The sequence below is a fragment of the Mytilus edulis genome, chromosome 1 (assembly GCF_963676685.1).
Source record: "Mytilus edulis chromosome 1, xbMytEdul2.2, whole genome shotgun sequence".
NCBI classification, from domain to species: Eukaryota; Metazoa; Mollusca; class Bivalvia; order Mytilida; family Mytilidae; genus Mytilus; species Mytilus edulis.
Genome location: NC_092344.1, coordinates 52,173,316 through 52,197,146, shown reverse-complemented (window position 1 = coordinate 52,197,146; position 23,831 = coordinate 52,173,316). Strand labels below are relative to the sequence as shown.

The window sequence follows — 23,831 nt, the reverse complement described above, 5'->3', positions numbered from 1 at the left end:
GAACAACAGCAGTTACTCGCATTACTGCATATTCATCGGGATTTCCATGTGAATATTGACAAAGTAATAGAGAAGTTTGTTTCTGTCTAGACCCAAAGAGCAGATTTTGGACAATTTTAAGTAAATTCTGTATCACAAATATGTGTTGTTTATGTATTACTCTATTCAGAAGATTTATTAATAGTTTTACATTCATAATTTTTTTATAAGTCCTATCTACATATAGCTTCTCTTTTAACCGTCCAATGAAAGGGTCCCAAAAATTTGTTGCTTGCACATCGTTTTATTCTAGCAACACCCCTGGTTTTTAATAGAAAGTTGGAATTTTAACATAGATTATGGACAAAAATGATATGAGCATCAAAGCCTTAGTCAAAAAGATATTTTACATACAGTCACACATATATCTTGTAACAAAATATCTATTTTGAGTAGAGGTGTTGCTGATATTTAAATATAATTGTCAAGATCTCAGAAAAGAAGATGTGGCAGGGTATTTATAAATGCCTAACACCAAAAAAGACATGCAGTACAGATCTGAGAAGGCCCACAGCTACTTGTTGAAAGAGACTAGTTCAAAGTCAAGGTCAACTGGCAAAAAAAGTCATGTATCTATAAATCACTTATCTTAAACTATTTTTCGCAGTCTTTAATTCTGCATTCAATGCAAGAAGTTTGAAGCCCAAGGAGCAAAATATGTAAAAGAACCAAGAAAAAAATGACAAATACTGCACAACACCTAGTGACAGATGTTTCACGAACATCCAAAGGGTGATAATATGATAAGATATGCTTTCTCATTTACAAGTACACTTTTTTTAAAATTAGCAGAGAAGTTTTTAACTTAATGAAAATCTACTGACGTCATGTGAGGAAATTAAATTTGGGAATGAAATGTTAAAACCAGTCAATGTGTATACACTTGCATTAATCTTTGCAAACTGTGAAAAAAATGTTGGTCAGTGATATTTTGCAATATATTTGTGTGGGGCTCACTTGAATTTGTGTATCTTAGGTATTAAACAATTTAACCTTGGACCCAGTATGATTTTATTAACAAGAGAATGAGGATAAAATATGTTCTTAAACTTTTGGTCAATGTATAATTATGAAGGTTATTCAAGAAACATTGTTGTGTTATGAGAGCATATAGGAAATTTCCCGGAAACAATAATTTTGTTTTATTAGAGTTCTCTCTGAGTTATATCAGAGTAATCAACATCCCTACATTATTTTTTTCATATAAAAGTCGTTCAAATTTTCTAAAATTTCCTTTCAGCAAGTCTAAATCTACAATATATCTTAAAATCAACAAATTGATGGGAAGCTTGGCTTTGTAGAACCATTGTGTTAAAAAATTGTGAAGATCCATCAAATGTAGTGTAAAAAAAGTAGCCTTGCAACAAGCTATCTATGGACCCCTCAAAGAGTTGTCGCAAGGGTTCCTAATGTGCAAAGAGTCTGGCTTACATGGAAGTAGAAATCTAAAATCAAGCATTGTGGTAGCTTAGTAACAAACTTCATATCATTATTGCAAACTGTTAAAATTTTATGGTCATGCATTGACCATGTTGACTGATATGTGAAATTCTTATAGTCGGTCAGGGATAACATGGTAAACCATGACCACTGAAAGTGATGGTTTTTCATGACCTATTAAAAATACAAAGTCATGGAAACCCATGACTCTGAAATGTTAGTAAATTTAGGGTCAAGGGAGTAATTAGTTTTCAAAACGAATACAAAGTCATGGCAATTCATGACACTTTCATTTTTTATACGACCGCAAAATTTGAAAAAAATTTCGTCGTATATTGCTATCACGTTGGCGTCGTCGTCTGCGTCGTCGTCGTCCGAATACTTTTAGTTTTCGCACTCTAACTTTAGTAAAAGTGAAAGGAAATCTATGAAATTTTAACACAAGGTTTATGACCACAAAAGGAAGGTTGGTATTGATTTTGGGAGTTTTGGTCCCAACATTTTAGAAATTAGTGGCCAAAAAGGGCCCAAATAAGCATTATTCTTGGTTTTCGCACTATAACTTTAGTTTAAGTAAATAGAAATCAATGAAATTTAAACACAATGTTAATGACTACAAAAGGAAGGTTGGTATTGATGTCCCAACAGTTTAGGAATTAGGGGCCAAAAAGGGACCCAAATAAGCATTTTTCTTGGTTTTCGCACCATAACGTTAGTATAAGTAAATAGAAATCTATGAAATTTAAACACAAGGTTTATGACCATAAAAGGAAGGTTGGTATTGATTTTGGGAGTTTTGGTCCCAACAGAATAACGGGCCCAAAGGGTCCAAAATTAAACTTTGTTTGATTTCATCAAAATTGAATAATTGGGGTTCTTTGATATGCCGAATCTAACTGTCATGACTGTGTATGTAGATTCTTAACTTTTGGTCCCGTTTTCAAATTGGTCTACATTAAGGTCCAAAGGGTCCAAAATTAAACTTAGTTTGATTTTGACAAAAAATGAATCAGTTAGGTTTTTTGATATGCTGAATCTAAAAATGTACTTAGATTCTTGATTATTGGCCCAGTTTTCAAGTTGGTCCAAAGCGGGGTCCAAAATTAAACTTTGTTTGATTTCATCAAAAATTGAATAAATGGGGTTCTTTGATATACCAAATCTAACTGTGTATGAAGATTCTTCATTTTTGGTCCTGTTTTCAAATTGGTCTACACTAAAGTCCAAAGGGTCCAAAATTAAACTTAGTCTGATTTTAACAAAAATTGAAATCTTGGGGTTCTTTGATATGCTGAATCCAAAAATGTACTTAGATTTTTGATTATGGGCCCAGTTTTCAAGTTGGTCCAAATCAGGATCTAAAATTATTATATTAAGTATTGTGCAATAGCAAGTCTTTTCAATTGCACAGTATTGCGCAATGGCAAGAAATATCTAATTGCACAATATTGTGAAATAGCAAATTTTTTTTTAATTAGAGTTATCTTTCTTTGTCCAGAATAGTAAGCAAGAAATATCTAATTGCAAAATATTGTGCAATAGCAAGATTTTTTTTAATTGGAGTTATCTTTCTTTGTCCAGAATCAACTTAAATCTTTGTTATATACAATATACAATGTATATTCACTTTTTACTAACAACTGATAAATTAAAATAATCTTTACCATTCAGTGATAACAAGCAGTTTTTTTACATTTTAATATTTTATGATGTATTTAAATGAGTAGTTATTGTTGCAAACTCCATTAGAAATTTTAATTGAGATTAGTTTTGGAATAAGGGAAAGGGGGATGTGATTAAAAAAATTGGGTTCAATTTTTCTCATTTGAAATTTCATAAATAAAAAAGAAAATTTCTTCAAACATTTTTTTGAGAGGGCTAATATTCAACAGCATAGTGAATTGCTCTAAGAGAAAACAAAAATTTTAAGTTCATTAGAACACATTCATTCTGTGTCAGAAACCTATGCTGTGTCAACTATTTAATCACAATCCAAATTTAGAGCTGAATCCAGCTTGAATGTTGTGTCCATACTTGCCCCAACCGTTCAGGGTTCAACCTCTGCGGTCGTATAAAGCTACGCCCTGCGGAGCATCTGGTTTCAATAGTCATGGAAATCCATGACTAATGAAATGAAACAAGATCATGGGTTTTCATGACTGTTGAACTTCTGAAAGTATAAGGTTTAATTGGCTTTTAATTCAAAGGAAACCTAGAGGTATTGAAAAGTATTGCAATTTATATTAAGCCTCAGTGCCACTAGACCACCTTTGCAACACGCTCAATGCGATCTAAAATAAATTCAGATTGTGGTGAGGTCGCTGTATGAGCGGCATGAAAATGTAAATTTTCATTGCTTTCACGATGCTACAACGTCCTCATAATATACGCTTCTACAACGATTAAGACGATGGAAATGTGAAGAGTTTTTTTTTAGACAGATAGACTGGCGGACCGACAGACGCAAAGTGAGACGAGACAGATCAAAATTGCTCACCTGACCAATAATATTATGTTTTGCTAACGAAAATTTTAAATTTTACCAGCCATTTTTAATTGTTCTTCCATAATATCTGATTTTTACTTTTTTTTTCGGAGGTCGTGCCAGACTTAACTGTGTTCGCCAAAAACAACTAAAATCAGAATGAGATGCTTTTACGAAGTTTATTTTCTTGGGATCTCAAGCATGTAATACGGTACATAATTCGACTAAATTTTTAGGTTGCAAGTGAGAAATAAATATAGCCACAGAGATACAAATTTATAAGCTAACCTTTCGCTTGAAACAGTATTTCTATCTTTCATTACGGATATTATGAAAGAATCTCACCTGGCTGCCGACTGTTTTCTTGATCGTGCCATGATGAAATTGTGAAAGTGAGTAAGGGATGTTTATGAACTTTGATTTTTTCGGAGGTCGTGCCAGACTTAACTGTGTTCGCCAAAAACAACTAAAATCAGAATGAGATGCTTTTACGAAGTTTATTTTCTTGGGATCTCAAGCATGTAATACGGTACATAATTCGACTAAATTTTTAGGTTGCAAGTGAGAAATAAATATAGCCACAGAGATACAAATTTATAAGCTAACCTTTCGCTTGAAACAGTATTTCTATCTTTCATTACGGATATTATGAAAGAATCTCACCTGGCTGCCGACTGTTTTCTTGATCGTGCCATGATGAAATTGTGAAAGTGAGTAAGGGATGTTTATGAACTTTGATTATCAAAGAAATTGATTATAAAAACCGCAAATACAATGTAATATTTGTTTTTACTTTAACTGCTAAAAAAACCTATTATATTTGTCACCTTCCTTAGAAATAATTTATAGAACTTTAATACATCGTAGATCAGTTGATAAGTATAATCAAGTTTATTCTGTTAAACTGACTTTTTTTTTATATATATATTTGAATGTTAAAAAAGATGTAATGGTCTCTTCTGATACTTAAATAAGTTGAAAACAACCCATGCTTTGCAAATTTTAGGGGGGGGGGGGTTTAGAAAAAAAGTCTATATAACTGTGATTTTCAACAATTTATCGAAATCCAAAGCCCGATATTTCGACAAATATTAGTGAAGCGGAACGAAACTCAAACTTGATCTGTTACTCATCATGGTTAACTTAACTCACATACCAAAAATTTAAAGCCGTTTAGAAAAAAAATCTGTATAATGGTTTGTTGCGGAATGACGGAATTACGGAAATTCGAACAAGGGTAAAACGTTTTCATGGTGATTAAAGCTCCATAGCTCAAGCTTCAATGTTTGCATGTTGACTTAGCTCCATAGTTCAAGCTTCAATGTTTGAATATTGATTTAAGCTTCATAGTTCAAGTTTCAATGTTTATATGTTAGCTAATGCTCCATATTTCAAGTTTCAACGTTTGCAAGATGATTAAAGCTCCACCGTTCATGATTCAATGCTTGCATGTTGACTTAAGCTCCATAGCTTAAGCTTCAATGTTTGCATATTGACTAAAGCTCCATAGTTCAAGATTCAATGTTTGCATGTTGACAAAACACCAAAGTACACGATTTGTTTTCTGAGTGCCAAATAAAACACCATTGTACAGACTCATTGGTCTACAAAATGACCATTTAGACTTCACAAAAGTCAAATTAAACTCTAAAGTTGCAAAAAACCCTCATGTTACATACTTTTTGTCCCCTCCTACATTTTTTTCGGTTGTTAAAATCGTTTCCATATCAAAATGTATCATTATACCATTAATTTGATTTAATTGATGGACTATATACTTTACTGTTAGTCTGATTAAACTAGAAAACTGGCTCGTCTTGCAGGAGCCCTGCTTGCACATTTTTGTGCGAGTCAAACAGACGACTAATGCATACAAATAAACTCATCATAAATACCAGGATCAAAATTTTATATAAATAACCTTATTTTTGTGGAACATTTTCGTAAATGTTGGGCACCCAATAAATAATTTTCAAGACAGATTTTGGAAAACCAAATTATACCTACATATAATTCCAAAACATTTAGTTTTTGTAAAGTTTTTACCACTATTATAACTTCAGAGAACAAACTGGAATGCACAGTTTACCTATTGATCAATTTCTGTTTAAATCTAAATACCTCTATGTTGATCAACATTTGTGATCATTTGTGATTTTTATTGTCGAGCCTGCAACTTTTGTTGCAGAAAGCTCGACATAGGGATAGTGATCCGGCGGCTACGGCGGTTACGGCGGCAGTGTTAGCTATCTTCTTAAAAGGTTTATATTTTAGAAGGTGAAAGACCTGGATGCTTCATACTTTGTATATAGATGCCTCATGTTACGAATTTTCCGTCAGTAACATGTCCAATGTCCTTGACCTCATTTTCATGGTTCAGTGACCACTTGAAAAAAAAGTTCAAAATTTTTGTAATAATGAATTCTCTCTTATTATAAGTAATAGGATAACTATATTTGGTATGTGCGTACCTTGCAAGGTCCTCATGCCCGTCAGACAGTTTTCACTTGACCTCGACCTCATTTCATGGATCAGTGAACAAGGTTAAGTTTTGGTGGTCAAGTCCATATCTCAGATACTATAAGTTATAGGGCTAGTATATTTGGTGTATGGAAGGACTGGAAGGTGTACATGTCCAACTGGCAGATGTCATCTGACCTTGACCTCATTTTCATGGTTCAGTGGTTATAGTTAAGTTTTTGTGTTTTGGTCTGTTTTTCTCATACTTTATGCAATAGGTCTACTATATTTGTTGTATGGAATGGTTGTAAGGTGTACATGTCTAGCGGGCAGATGTCATCTGACCTTGACCTCATTTTCATGGTTCAGTGGTCAAAGTTAAGTTTTTAAGTTTTGGTCTTTTCATCTAATATTATATGCCAAAGGTCAACTATATTTGGTGTATGGAAATATATTATGGTCTATATGTCAGTCCCAAAGGTTTTATTTGACCATGACCTCAATTGCACGGTTCATTGCACAGTGTTAAGTTTTTGTGTTTTGGTCTATTTTTCTTAAACTCTTGTTCACAAAAACTAAAATTTACCCTGTATTTAAAATTGGATATAAATTTTGATCAAGTTTTTGAAACTCAGACTCATAAGGGTTTTGATTGCATGCATGCAATCTTTACCCCTGGTCCAGAAAACAAAGTTGATCAATTAGATTTTCCAGTAGAACATTTGATTAAGGAAAAGAAAGAAAGAGTGTGGAAACTGCAAATGTTTTAATCTTCCCATTGCTTAAAGGACAAAATGTAGGTTATGTAATGCCATGCCATGTGTTAAAATTGATCTGTGTTAAGTAGGTTATAAACATTGTGTATCAGGTTCATACCATTTGAGGCAAAAAAGAAGTTAAGAGTATGCATTTTTCCTACATTACAAAAAGACAAAATTTAGGTAATGTGATGCCATCTGTGTTTGGTGGTAGTTACCATTGAGCTTAAGTTTCACAAAATTTGGTAGAGGAAAAGAAAAGTTAGAGAGACAAAACAGCAAAATACACAATTTTTCTATTTAAAGAGGGACTCAACTCAAGCAAGGTGAATCCACCAAAATTATGAATTGATCTGTGTTTGATGGTAACAAACATTGTGTATAAGTATTATCACATTTGGTTGTGAAAAAGAAAGTCAAAGTGCAGAAACAGCAAGTTCAGCATTTTTTTAATTAATCAAGTGACATAAAAGAGGGACTAAAGATACCAGAGGGACAGTCAACATAACTTGAGAACAGTGAAAGTAATGGCATGTTAATTTGATCCTGATCTGTGTTTAGTGGAAATAAGCATGGTGTTTAAGCAACATAACATTTGGTCATGGCAAACTTCAGAGATGGAAACCAATTTCTGGATGGACATATGTACAGGATAAAACTTTATGCCCCCACTCCACAGGAGCTATTTACTTCAGGCAATTTATAACTGCAGTGAATATCTTTTATCTTGATTATTGCAATTTGTTAATAGCTATCATTTTTTTTTTTTTAATGAATTGACAATCAATAAGACATCATGAGTGATAACAAATTAGTTTTTGTTTAATGTGTTCATCCTCTAGTAGCAAGGATTTTAAAACAATTGATGCCACAATCCAGTTTTTGTAACTCATTGGATTAAATTTACTTTTTCTTCAATCGTCAATTGCTGCACAAACTACAGAATATCATTATAATTTTCATACTATTTATTGAATATATTCAAAATCCATAGTATGTTGCTGTTTTGATGATTGTTTACATATTGGGGAAGGGATCTCAATACATTGTATCACAATACTCGTAAACTTAATGAACTTTGAAAGAATGGATAAGTAGGAAAATAAATTTAAATCATGCAAGGGAATTCAATTACTAAAGCATTAACAAACAACTGTTACAATAGCTTAAAATGTATCAGTAAGCACCATGAAGCTTCATCTTTCACATATTGATACAAATAATGACAACAACTACACGAATAAAAATGTGCAAGTCTTCCAACTAAGACATTTGTTGCCTGTTACCTCTATTTTATATAAACAGGAAAAAAGTCCCCATTTTGGTTTGAAAAAAACCCCCAAAATCACTCAAATCAAAAATTAAAATAGCAGTTTTAAAAAACTTCATGACTTGAATTTGAGCAAGTCTAGTGGAACTCTGTAAAGGAATTCAAAATGAGTTGTGAAGTTATAAACTGCTATAAGCAGCAGTGAATTTTACCATGTTTTGTTATGGAAAAATAAATAATCAACTGATCAAAAATTAAAACAAAACATCAATCTGATTAAAACGGAGATCCTGTGTCAATGCTTTGCTTACAAGAATCTGTTGTGGTAATTATACTTCAGCTAATGAAATTCCTGCCTGAAATTTTTTGACATAGCTTTAGGATCTAAAAAGGTTTAAAGTACAGAGAGTAGAACAGCTTATACTCAGATGCTTGTTAGCTAAGTGTTGACACTATATCTGTATCATAATCAGATTAAACAAGAGTGCACACACTGAAATGTCTCGCCTTCTTTAATTATCATTGATATTATGTTAATAGTCCTAAACATAAAGCTTTATTACAACTGTCAAATAAACTTTACATTAACCAAGAAAACTAAACATTGACCAATGAACGATGAAAATGAGGTCAAGGTCAGATGAACCATGCCAGACAGACATGTACAGCTAACAATTCTTCAATTCCTTAAAACAAATAAAGTTGACCTATTTCTTATGGTTTAAGAAAGGGACCAAAACACAAAAGTTAACGCTGAGCATGGAACAGTGAAAATGAGGTCAAGGTCAAATAAAAACTGTGCAACTGACATATAAATCATAAAATATTTCCATATAACAAATATAGATGATCTATAGCATATAGTATCAGAAAAAAAGACCAGAACTCAAAAAACTTAACTTTGACCACTGAACCATAAAAATATGGTCCAGGTCAGATGACATCTGCCAGCTAGACATGTACACCTTACAATCATTCCATACACTAAATATAGTAGACCTATTGCATACAGTATAAGAATAACAGACCAAAACACAAAAACTTAACTATAACCACTGAACCATGAAAATGAGGTCAAGGTCAGATGACACCTGCCTGTTAGACATGTACACCTTACAATCATTTAATAAACCAAATATAGTAGACCTATCGCATACAGTATAAGAAAAACCGACCAAAATACAAAAACTTAACTACAACCACTGAACCATGAAAAAGAGTTCAAGGTCAAATGACACCTGCCAGTTGGATATGTACACCTCACAGTCCTTCCATACACCGAATATATTAGACCTATTGCTTATAGTATCTGAGATATGGACTTGACCACCAAATCTTAACCTTGTTCACTGATCCATGAAATGAGGTCGAGGTCAAGTGAAAACTGTCTGACCTTGCAAGGTATGCACATACTATATATAGTTATCCTATTACTTATAATAAGAGAATATTTTAACATTATAAAAAATCAAGTAGTCACTGAACCATGAAAATGGGGTCAAGGACATGTGACTGACAGAAACTTCGTAACATGAGGCATCTATATACAAAGTATGAAGCATCCAGGTCTTCCACCTTCTAAAATATAAAGCTTTTAAGAAGTTAGCTAACACTGCCGCCGCCGCATCACTATCCCTATGTCGAGCTTTCTGTGACAAAAGTCGCAGGCTCGTCAAAAAGCATGTACATAACTTCATGTCATTTAAACCAATCTTAGCATCTTTGATTGAATTATAACCTGCTGTTTTCAAGCAGTTGTGGATTATCAAAGTTCAGGATAGGAGATGTACAATGACAGCATTGACAGCTCATTTCTCTAGCAATACAATAAAGATCAAAATTGGACACAATAAATGCTCTTCTGCTCCTTAATAACCTCTGATGAAAGAAGAAATGCCAATGCTAATACAACTGCATATCAAATACCATTGACTTATCAAACTATTAAAGTGTGTGCCAATAAGCTAACATTAACACAATATTTTTATCTCCATGAAATGAAAATGGTTCATCTTAAATTGGCTTTATTACAAACTTGTAAACTTCTCAAAAGTTGCAAAGTCATTAAATCATGACTAAGGGGGTAGTGCCAAATAATTTCTGTAAAAATGAGATGTATCAATTATACATATTCAAACTAATATCATTGACCTCGCAGTAGGTGTTTCCCCTGAAAACTTAGTATAAGTTTCAGAGGCAATAGACCATAAATTAGGGGGCAATGTCTAATAATCTCCATACAAGTATAATGTGAAAATTTTAATACAATTGCACACCAAATATCATTGACCTGCCACTAATGGTTCCCTTTAACTGATCATTATATCACAAACTAATACATTGTTGACTTCCATTATTAATCAAAACGGTGTAAGATTTTCAAACAATAATACCACATAACTAAAGCTCTTGTCAAGACAAAGTAAAGAAAAAAAATCCTTTAAAATTCAATAAAAAGCCCATGTTCTATGAAATGAGTAAAGCTGTGTAGCCTTACCTCTATCATTCCTTACTGTTATGAAATTTAGAGGCAGACACAAAATCAAACTATAAAAATGCTAAAAGCATGTCAAGAAGAACTTAAAGGCAAATACATGTACTCCATATAAACTGAACAAAAAATGAAACGTTTAAACTAAATAAAAGTGCAAGTTCTGGCCCCTTCAGCCATACAAATTTTGACATGAGATATTCATACTAAGGGTGCAATCAAGTTTTTTTCTATGACGTCATATTTTGAGGGACCATGCACAAGTGACCCTTAGTGGTGGACTGATTAATAAAGATACTTGTATAAAGTTAGATATCACTGGAATCAGAATGTTCTCTAGTTTATAATGGAATAAAAAAAAGAGTGTACTTTTAATAGTATAAAAAAGTTTTATCCAGAGAAACTGGGAAAAACATTGCCTAATTTAAGCTTAAAAAACCTGAAATCAGGTCATGTGCACACCCCTGAAGACATGATACCTGCACATTTTTCATAATCAAAGTTGTATGAATTTCATAGATTTTTACCTGGTCTTTCAAAAAATTCATGCTTCAGGGTATGTTCGCCTGCTCCGAAAAGAGCTTCAGTGGCTGCAAATAAGTTTTCAATTTTCACTGCCAAAAAAACAGACTGTTTACAGTGTTGTCTCCCCTCAAAACATGTATATTTAATCTAATTTTTTAAATTATTTTAATCATTCAACCTGCTTTAATTGAAGTTAATTAACATATCTTTACAACCAAATACAAAAAACATGATACTTTTTCACCAATTATGTTGATAAAAAGGGACTTCCCTCCATGTCTATTTTTAGTTGGGGAATAACCCCTAGTTTTTTAAAAGAAACTGTTTATAGCACCCTAAGAAATCTTTAAATCAAAAATAAACCACAATTGGTCTCTCCAACCAAAAATGCTACTCAATTCTATCATAAAATAGAAAGAAAACTGAATCATCAACATATAATGAAAAATAAATTTTTTGATCTATACTGTCTAGAATCTCAATAAACAAACAGTTCCTTAATAAATGCTGAAAATCTTTAAAGTTACAAAAACTTGCAGTCTATTTATTCACCTACAATAACATCATTGGCAGCCCTATACCATTATACTACATGTATTGCAAAAGTGTGTGGTCTTTAAAAGTTGGCAATGGTTAAATATTGTGAAACCATTCAGTCACTTGTAACTGCATGCAAAAGTGTGTGGTCTTTAAAAGTTGGCAATGGTTAACTATTATGAAACCATCCAGTCACTTGTAACTGCAATATGACAGGACTATGACAATGACTATGACAAGACATCTCTAGATCTTTATAATGGGGTGTAAGATCAGAAATAGTATTTTTGTAGACTTTTTTCATATATGACCTACTACCAATAAATAGGATTGATTTACCCAAACACTATTTGTTTTTGTTTTTATGAGTGCTATCGTAACTGTATGATAATAATTTTGTTTTAAAAGAAGAATGAAAGATTTTGCTTGACAAATTATATTTTGTTTCCGTTGACCTTCTAGGCCAGACAAGCTAAAAAAAGGCTGTAATTAACAATAGGAACAAAATTTATAATGTTATTTTTCATTACTGTTAAATTAGATTTCAACCAGTCATCATGGACCCAACATTCACATAAATATGTACAGATAAAAAAAAAAAATTGTCTTATTCATCTTTTTGATAGTTCGGCTGATAGCCAATCTAGTCCTTCATAAAGCCCTGTTCCTTGTGTTGCACATGTTCCCTGGATATACCACTGAAAAGAAACGTTATAATAGATGAGCATTTTATAATGATTCAGCAAACCTTAAATCCTGTGGATTCATTACTTTTCAGGGATTTAGTTGGTATCTGATTGATTGCTGATTGTTTAGCATCCAATGGCAAATATTTCATGCATGTTCAGGATGAAAGTTGGTATAAGTAATTGACGAAATTAAATGAATCCACATCAGTAAAAATATTTGGTATGATTTTTAATTATCTAACTCTAACATAACAAGTAAAACATGTGAAAACACTGACAAAGAACAAAAAACAATACATCTGAGAAAGACAGATGATGTAACTGAACAACATTTATTGTATTGAGCAGCAGCTAACTTGCTAAAGAGAACATTTACTTTTCTGCATTGGCTAGAGGTATAGGGGGAGGGTTGAGATCTCACAAACATGTTTACCCCCGCTGCATTTTTGCGCCTGTCCCAAGTCAGGTGCCTCTGGCCTTTGTTAGTCTTGTATTATTTTAACTTTTAGTTTCTTGTGTACAATTTGGAGTTTAGTATGGCGTTCATTATCACTGAACTAGTATATATTTGTTTAGGGGCCAGCTGAAGGACGCCTCCGGGTGGGGGAATTTCTCGTTGCATTGAAGACCTGTTGGTGACCTCCTGCTGTTGTCTGCTCTATGGTCGGGTTGTTGTCTCTTTGGCACATTCCCCATTTTCAATTTTATTAAACTTTTTTATAGACTTAGGAAGTAAAGGGATTTATTTTAATTGTGAATAAAATGTGAAAAATGAAAGGTTAAGACTTCAATTTGACTTAATTTATATATATTGATAAACACTATTTCAAGGCCACAAGAGTGTTGATAGAACTACAGGATCAAAAACTTCTAAAAATGTCTTTGTATCCTAGGTCAATGTCACATTGGTGATGTCACCTTAGTAACAACTTAAATGTATAAGGTAGTCTCTTACTGTTCTGCCTCTAAATGTGTTTAACTTTAATTTGTCTGTAATTTCAGCTGCTGTCATAGCATTTGGTAAATCCTGTTTATTAGCAAATACCAGTAATGCTGCTTCTCTTAAATCATCTTCTTGCAACTACAAAAAAAATATATATTCAACCATTATAATTTTAATTAAGTTAATTAATAAAATCAAAGAGTGAAGTGCTTTAGTCAAGTGCTGTCTTTGGTATTCAATGTTTTTGCAAGTTTAGTTTTCTTCCCTTTTAGAATGAAATTCAAAACAGTGTAGCTGTGGCCATTGATAGACACATTAAATTCATCCATTGACTGGGACAATTTACGTGAACATTTGACTGTTCACGACGTACCTACGATAGACATTTAAACTGTGGGGTCACCAAAGGTTTCTTAACGCCTTTAATTATAAAATAATTCGAAAAATTAATCAGGAATAACCTTTATGTTTTGATTTATACAATATATATAAATTAAAACATCGTGTTATTTCTGATTAATTTTTCGAATTACTTTATTTATGTGTTGAGAACCTTTGGTGACCCCATAGTTTAAGTGTCTTTAAAAAGTACAAAGTGAGCAGTGGTCGTTACATACAAACGTTCACCTAAATTTTCCCAGTCAATGAATGAATTTAATGTGTCAATCAATGGCCACAGCTACACTGTTTTGAATTTCATTCTATGTTAAAGAATTACACCTTACATGAGACTATACTTATAAAATTCATCATAATCTATTGAACAAATGTTTGCTTTGAATTTATTATATAATAAACAAGAATGTGTCCCCAGTACATGGATGCCCCACTCGCACTATCATTTTCTATGTTCAGTGGACCGTGAAATTGGGGTCAAAACTCTTATTTGACATTAAAATTAGAAAGATCATATCATAAGGAACATGTGTACTAAGTTTCAAGTTGATTGGACTTCTACTTCATCAAAAACTACCTTGACTAAAAAACTTTAACCTGAAGCGGGACGAAGGGACGTACGGACGAACCAACAGACAGACGAACAGACGTACAGACGAGAAAACATAATGCCTCTCTACTATTGTAGGTGGGGCATAAAAATAAATAGGTAATGTGTTCATGGGACACATATGATGCCCCTACTTGCATATACAGTGTAACCTGTGTTAACCGACACACTGGATGACCAGAAAAAATTTGATTAAGCAGGGTGTCGGAATACACAGGTTTTTTCTGCAAGGATAGGCATATTTTTGGACCATGAAAATGTGTTGCTTAGAGCAGGATGTTGGAATACTTAGGTGTCTGATTAGGCAGGTTACATTGTAATGTAATAAAGAAACTAAAATCAAGAACTGTGTAAGTGATACTACCCAAATTTGTACTTGTTCTAGGTTTTGTGGTAATAAGCATTGTAGCATTATGTATACATTTTATAACAATTAGTTGAGGCAATCTTAACTTGGAGAACAAAAACAAAAAATTCAGCTATATTTCCATTTGTGAAGGGACATCATAACTCTAGAACAGTAAAAGTGATTCAACCAAAATTCAAACCTGATCTGTCTTTTGTGGTTATAAGTATTGTGAAAAAGAGTGACTCCTCTTTTCTGATGTGTCATGTGGGCTAAATATTAGAAAATAGGAGCGCTGAGTGGTTTGATTTTAATCAGACTGGGACAGGACTTAGACAGAATTCAAACTCGTATGTACTGATAGTAATGCAATTTTTAGCAAGTTTATAGAAAATATCATTGATCTATCACAAGTGGTTCCTATCAAATTGATTTATGCAGAAAACTTAACAATGACTTGTCACAGGTGACACAAAAACTGTTCCCAAAGACACTATAAGAATAAATTACCATTTTACAAAGTTCTTCCTGTGCTTCTTCAGCTCTTTCTCTATCATTACTATCCACTACAAATATAAGACCCTAGAAAAGAATTAGCAATAAGATTATGTCATGTCACTTGAATTATAGATAAACATTTGTATTTACATTGTCAATATTGGTTCCCCTACTTTAAGAAACTTTTTACTAAAATTATTTTAGAATTGAACACATTTGTAATTTTTTTACATCAGGGCTACATGTATTCTTCAGTAGAATGGTCAACAAAATATGGTTAGTTTCTATCATCTTTGTTACTATTAGAGATAATTATGCATTATAATGCAAAATTGTCCGAAATAAGAAATATTGAAAAGTATAAAAATAAAACTATTATAATCATTTTTTCTCTCATTTCCTTTAAAAAAATTCAATTGAGACATCTTATTATAATTGGTAATGAAAAATATACTCATTAAAATAGTGAATATACACTTATGTATTTCTGTTAAAGCTTTCACTGGTGACAGGACCTTTTTTTACATACCAGTACCATGAACACTGTCTGATGTAATTTTCATTATTAGAAAAAAAACCACCTGAACTGTAAGCAGTTTTTTTAACATCTTCTGAAACTATTTCATGAAAAAGTTGTACGCAATTGTATATTTAAGGACAAGCATTCATCAAAAAGGAAAATCTTTTCAAACTGTAGACGTCAATTCCATTACTATACCTGTGTGTTTTGGAAATAATGTCTCCACAAAGGTCTAATTTTATCCTGACCCCCAACATCCCACACAGTGAAACTTATGTTTTTGTACTCTACTGTTTCAACATTGAATCCTAAAAAAAATACATTATTAAAAAATGATAAAAGAATAATAAATATTTTATCAAAATAACAGACCAGGATGCAAACCAAATGAGTGTAGACTAATAGGCTTACAAGACAGTGACTGTGAGTTGTTGCATGAAAACCAACCTTAAAATTTATTACAAGAAGCTCAAATTGAATATAGTTATATACATTTTGTACATGTAAATTGTAATATACCAGTACCAAAGTCACGCTTCAGACTTGGTTAATGAACTCAAAACATAACATTTTCACATCATCTGGTGAAGGTTGACTTATTAATTACATGTTTAAAAAATATCACCATGATTACAGAGAAACCTGAAACTTGGATATTACTGGTAACTGCTTGATCACGGAGCATACTATGAACTGCAAAGCATGAACAAAAGAAAGATTCTCCATAAAATTGTACATTTACCTTTTACACATATAGAGCAGGGTCTGTTTACAATTCTCAAGCAAAGGCAATCACCCCCAGTTTTTGGATGGGGGGTTCATGTTGCTCATTCATTAACTTTCCACATTATGGGTTGTTGTCTTTTATCTAATTTCATTTATTGCCATGGTTTTATTGGTTTCTTGTAAGCTTAAGGATTTTGATAGTCCCTTTGGTATCTTCTTTTATGTAACATTAATACATGTATATTTCACATGTGAATTTATATGACTTCTGATTGTCAAAAGGCATTTGCCTTGCATATAGGAACAGGGAAATGTGGATTCACAGAATAAAATGAATCAAAAATAAATTACAAATGAACATTAAAATTAACCTACCTATAGTTGGAATTGTTGTCACAATTTCTCCAAGTTTCAATTTATACAAGATTGTTGTTTTTCCTGCAGCATCTAACCCAACTAAAGTAAAAATTAAAGTAATTAATTAACAACAATTGCATAAACAAATAAATGATTAATAGAAAATGTCATAAACAACATCAAAGAATACATGTAATGTATGTAAAATAAAGTTAAAATAACTCTTCAGAAGATTTTTGTCCCTTAGACAAATACATGTACAACTTCAAAATGCTCTAATGAATTGTTAAACATGGTAAACTTGTCTTGACAGACTGGCATACATACATGTACATGTAGTACATCACAGATATACCACAGAACTGCAAAAAAATATAATCAACTTATAGTTCAGAGCTCCAGATAAGAATTCACCAATTTGGGTTTTTACCCACCATTTTTTTATGTAAAAGAGTGAAATAGTTTTTTTCATTTGTACTAATAATTCCAATTCACCCTTCAAGCAAATATCAAATTGGGTTTTTCACCACCAAGCTCCTTAATTTATTGTTTTTTTCATTAACTAGAATGAAGATATTGAATTTAGGCATATGTTATAATGCATTATATCAAACCGAGATGTTCAATTTCATCGTCCGCAAATAGTCAAAAAATAACATAAGGACCTAAGAGCTACGTTTCCGCAGCTAATCTTAAATATGTTTCGATCATTGTTACATTTGTGATAGCTGGTTTATTTGGTTTATACAGACGAGCAAATTAAATGTATCTTAAAATTGTGTCCGCTTTCAACTGTTCTGCCTGTTTCGTATTTCTCACAACTTGTATAAACTCTGGGTATAAACTGGTGTCACTAGGGGGACAATAAATTAGTTACCTTACAAGACCACATACAATCACCCTTCAGTTCATTTGTGGTAAGTGCGGCTTAGATTTTAGATTTTTATGTAATATTTGTGTTTAGGATAAGACCACAGAGTGATTACATGACTGAGACCACATTTAATTTACAAATAACCCTGCAACATCAAATAAATAAATGTCAATTGCTGTACTACAATTATCTTAATTAGTTATGATACAAATTCACTACAAACAAAGATAGTGGCAAACTGTATCTACATTTGTACACTTATGTCTAAAGACTAAAGAATACATGTATGTGTGATTACATAAATCTTGGTTTAGTTGTCCCCTATTAGAACTTTTGGTTTCTGATGCTTTTCAACTACATAAAAGATTTTTCCTATCCTGTTCCAACTGATTTAGTTCTAGACGAAACCTGTGTTTGTCGTACTTAAATGTATTCGTTTAGACATGCAAACACTCCCTGTGCGTTTGAGTGACGCTTCCTGATAACATTAGCTGAGTCTTGTTATCATTATACCTATTTCTCAGAGATACAGGCGCAGGTAACACTTGTTTTATATAATACAATCCAAAATGAGGGGTCAGTAGAAGCTATTGGCTTATGTAATGACCTGAAGATAAAGTATTTTTAAGGTATAAAGCCGGCGAATTAATTAAGGTATAATTATTATGGACTTGAGGACGTAAATTGGCATTAAATATGTATCGCTGTAAATCTTGTCTATAAAATCAACAAAGCTTAAATCCCGTAAAGTTAATAAAAATAAAGATGTTTAAAAGGTGCATCTTACCCATCAATATTCTCATTTGTTTTTTACCGAAGAGACGATTGAATACATTTGAAATCGTCAATCCCATGATTGAATAAGCTTTGAAAATAATCAAGGGAGTGTAGCTAATCACAAGTTTGGCGCTGTCGTGTTCCCTTTCCTTTTTTTACGTTCTTTGTTTGAAATCAAACGTTTTTTAGCTTCTGCCACGTCAATTTCAGCCAGATTTCAGATTTTCTCTTGACTAGGTGACGTATCCCAATTTCCGGTGTAAAATATAACTAAATCCGGTATTCCAAATCCGATTCTTCCTACAAAGTGATGTGCCTAAAAACCAGAATTTAATTTCACTAGTTATCAACTTCTGCTAACATAGTTCTCTCCCTAAACAATACGTTCCCAATATTGTTAAAGGAATCATTCGTTTTGACAAACACATCTGATATTTCAGGCCTCAATCAAGTAACATTTAAAATACTTATGATTTCTTTCAGTGGGATTTTTCAGGAGATATAGAATCACGCACCTCATGCGCAACAGTGTGTTGTCAAGTTTCTAAATCATGAGATGTGCTTTGAATTCCAAACGAATAAACACTTGCAATTTCACATTTCCCTAGTATTTTTAAACGGGGTTTTCACGATAAACACATGTATGTCCAAGTTTTGTTTGGAAAATTAATCATGATAGAACCTGTAAAAGAAATTCCACATTCAAAGTTTTTGGTTTACACTTGAACTGTGACTGGCCAATACTTATTCATGTATTAGTCCAAAGAAGGATATGTATTCTAAAACTATACTCGGATTGGTTCCAGTTGACAATAAACCCATTGCGGTTAGTCTCAACAAATAACTGATACAAATATTGGAATATTACTACGACAGTTTAATTTTCGGAATGTTGTCCCGGCTTTAGAAGTCAATCACTAGGAGTTTAGAACTGTGTAGAAATCAAGAAAATCTACAACATAACATCAGTATACCTTCTAGCAAAACGAAGTAAAAACCGCGAGTATCAGGATATCAAAGACGAAGGATTTATATACTGACATATATCCTTGCAAAGACTGAGTAATTGATCAATATAACACTGTGCGGCAGAATAAAAAAGAAGGCAAACTAGATTAATCTTGACAAGGAATAGTATTCCTCTTACACTCATACTATGGAGAGAGATGTTATAGGCTGTGCCTGTTGCTCAATCCTTTTCATAATTATTACTGATTACTATACTATATATAAAAATATTAATTTTCGCGAACCATTTAGGTCACGGAAATTCCAAAATATGGCATCAGAAAGGAGAGTTGTGCAAATAATGTAAATACACAGGTCCCCGTCACTTTATAAGTCATTATTTAACTGAAGTCTAAACAGATTACTCAACTTTCCCTCTAATTCTCCCTCTATTTTTTAAACCTGCATACCAAATTAAAGGGCATTAATCAGTTGTTCCCTTGAACACTATTTGGCCCCTTCCCTGTCATTTTCCTTTAAATTTGCTCAAAAGTCATACTTTTAGTCCATTTACAGTAACGGCTGATTTGTGATTTTACCATCTTAACTGCAATTTTCATATTGAACACATTTGACCATTCAGTATGAGTTCCCATGTATTTTTGTCTTATATGAAGGAGGTTTTAGGTCATGTTTTCCTAAACACCTTATTGCTATTTGTTTGTCTGGATTGTTAAAACCACAAAATCAAATATCGATGAATATGCAAGTTTTCAACAATCCAGGAGAATTGACATCCACGAAAAATATAGGAATCCACAGTAAGATAACTCCCCTTACGTTTTGATAAATTTTGGAGTATGACATTAGGAAGTTATAAAACTTTATTCTTTGAATATGTTTCATTTTCAAGCATATTACATGCATGCTCAGCACCGCTTTTTACCAGGAATTTTATAATTTATGTCTTAAAATTCGGGTTTTATCCATTCTAATAGGTGGATTTTCAAGTTAATGAGAAAAAATGCTTTGTTCACTAATTCAGCAATGCTTTAACTGTTGTGAATGTGAGCTCCCTTCGGCTATTATTAGAATCTAGATTTACATCATTCATTTTCAATGGAAGAGTTCTCCTTTCATTCAAAAGGTAGATTTCCATGTTTGCTGGTCACTTGACTAGAAACTGCATTTAGTGATATTGTTCGTCTCAATTTACACCTGAATTTCAGTTTTTTCCTAATTACCAATCACTAAAATAAATGTCATTTAATAGGTAATAAATACATGTAGTATTGTAATACATGTAGTATTGTATGTAACTATCATATTCATGTTTTTATTTGACATTATGAAAGTACTATTGAGATCCAGGATTCTGACTTGAATAAATAGTGTTTGTAAATCACATGGTTTTATCCGTTTCTTTCCCTTCCCTTAAGGTGGCTCAGGACTATTCGACTGCGCATAATTTCACGCATGAATTACAAAAGTATTTGTCGTAATTTCGATATATTCTTTTTAAATATTTTGATTGATTAGAAATATTAAATCATTGTAGTCATGTGACTAATAGAACATTTTCGTTTTTACACGTATTTGTTAAAGGGTCAAAATGACCTTTCACCCATTTTCACCATTTTCCCGCCAAAATTTGGGTTTTTAGGCAAAATATTTTTTTTCCTTAGGCAGCAACCATTTGATTTTCTGGGGGGAGGGGGGGCTATGGTTTTTTTTTCTGGGCAAGTCGAAAACAATTTTTTTTCTTTCAATTTTAGCATTACATATAGCTGAGGATGAAACAAACAATTTTTTTTTCTCAGAATCAAAAACAAATTATTTTTTTCTCCAAAAACTGGAAACAAACTTTTTTTTTCTAAAAAAAAACAAACCCCAGTTTTGCACCAACTGTTATAGAACGTTCTTTTGATATTCTGATAAAAATATGTCAACACCTCTATTTTCCCTATCATTTCATTGAAAAATGGTCCCTTTTACATACCTGTTTAAAAGTAAAATTTTGATTTTAAATGGTCTGTAACCCCCTATTTTTTTCGACCGATTGATTCACTTTCTGTAAAGAATAAAATAACAAAAAATACGGCACTTCTGATAGAAACTTCGAATAGGCCCGAGCCACCTTAAAAGTATCTTTCAGTTTGAAACTACCTGACAATCATACTGAGTTCACACCTAATTTGAATTGGATTGACATTAACTAATTTGAATTAGTTTAATTCACATTTGAAACGGTTTACATTAACAAACACATGGTTCATATGCGACTGATCAATCGAATGCAAGTGAATTGTTTGTCTATCTATGGTCAACATGTTGGGGTGTGACTATAAACCACTTTTACCAATTTTAAGAAACATTGTTGAATTTTATTTATGGAAGCTTTCTTTTCATTTATATAAATTTAAGATTAATATTTCTGAGATGTAGGTTATGGATTGTCTCTACTTATAAAGGGGGAGGATTCCCAGTTATTTAATATATTTAATTAAATTGTATTCAGGCGCGTAGCTCCCTATACGCCAACACGCAGTTGCGTGCACATCAATTCAGCATGCAAAAAAAAATATGTCAAAATAAAAATTTAAAGGAAACACAAATATGTTGTTTATAATAAACAAATCGTTTAAAAATTGTATGTTTTCGAATATCATAAATACAGTTGTGAAAATGAATAATCAATCCCTTGCTTTAATGAAAATGAAAAATCTTGCTTCAATAGTGCAGAAAATGAATAATTTGTCCTCTTAGATTACAAAAATAAATAACCGATCAAAAACAAATGCTCCTGCACCCCCCACCACCCACCAGAATATCAAATGGGCGACCCTTAAGTCTATATATAGGATTTTTTTTTCTGCGACAAGTGCCTCAAACCATGTATTAAGATTTTGGATAAAGGACCACAATAGGTAAAAGTCCAATCTAAAATTAAATGTTTTAAGTTCTTAGACTACATTCATTCTGTGTCAGAAACCTATTCTGTTTTGACTGTTTGATCACAATCCAAATTCAGACCTGTATCAGGATTTAATGTTGTGTCCATACTTGCCCTAACTGTTCAGGGTTCGACCTCTGATGTAGTATCAAGCTGCGGCCTGTGGGGCATCTGGTTTATTTGAAGGGTAGATGTTCCCGACCTGTTTATTAATGGAATTGTGAATCAGGCCATTACTCTTCTCAATTGTATTAATGCATACTTTTCATGTTGGGACAGTTTCCCTCATTTTTGAAGGCTGTATGGTTGCCGATAATTGCTTTGTCATTTGAACATTTGTGGGTAGTTGTCTTATTGGCAATCTTATTACATATTTTAATTTTTATACGTATCCATCCTTCAGAAAAGTTGTTCCAAATGTAATGAATCCCCTCCAGGCTTGCCTTCATCTTCCTTTATCTTCATTGGAACAAATTTTTTTTGGGGGGGAGGGTTCCAAACCTGTTGTTTATAACTTTTCTTAATTTAATTGTTGCTTACTTAACATGTCTAGACTGTTTTTTTTTCTCTCACTTTTTAAGGCTGTATGGTTGCCTATAATTACTTTGTTATTTTAACCTGTGGAAAGCTGTCTCATTGGAAATTATACCACATATATATAGATTTTTATCTGGATTGTAGACCTGAAAAAGATGTTCAAATTTGAATATGCTGCAAACTTCAAACAACCTACTACTTATTTACCATGCATGTTTATCATGAAACTTTTGATCAGAACTATATATAAGTGATTTCACCATTTCTTCATATGTGTACAACTATCAATCAACAGAACAAATGCGAATAATTTTTTTTTATATATTTGCATATGGTTTCCTTTAATTTTTCACATCTATTTTATTTGAATTTAGGGAAATAAGTATTATTTATATAAACAAATCTCATGTCGATATACAACATGTACAACAATCAAACATCAACCCACATCAAACTGGCTGTAGTTGAAAAACATCAAAAGGGAAAATACAGTGAAATTTGGAGAATTTATATTATCACATGTACATACATTTGAAATATTTAAAATATTTTTTTTAATTTTTTGAATTTTAGGTTCCACCTAGCTACCATATTAGGAAACTGGGATTTAAACGCTAGTCTATTAGAGGGTATTTCCAGTGGCGAATCAAGA

At 32.3% G+C, this 23,831-nt stretch overlaps 1 protein-coding gene across 1 annotated transcript; it reads right to left on the bottom strand.

Moving 5' to 3' along the window:
• Window positions 1-8,135: 8,135 nt before the first annotated feature.
• Window positions 8,136-19,013, bottom strand: LOC139484813 (ADP-ribosylation factor 4). The gene is made up of 6 exons (XM_071268802.1): window positions 18,752-19,013; window positions 17,109-17,189; window positions 16,206-16,315; window positions 15,500-15,571; window positions 13,650-13,775; window positions 8,136-12,703 (listed from the first exon to the last, which is right to left on the bottom strand). Exons 1-6 carry the CDS (start codon window positions 18,816-18,818, stop codon window positions 12,617-12,619), a joined length of 543 nt encoding a protein of 180 aa, XP_071124903.1. The 5' UTR covers window positions 18,819-19,013; the 3' UTR covers window positions 8,136-12,616.
• Between the last annotated feature and the right edge of the window lie 4,818 nt (window positions 19,014-23,831).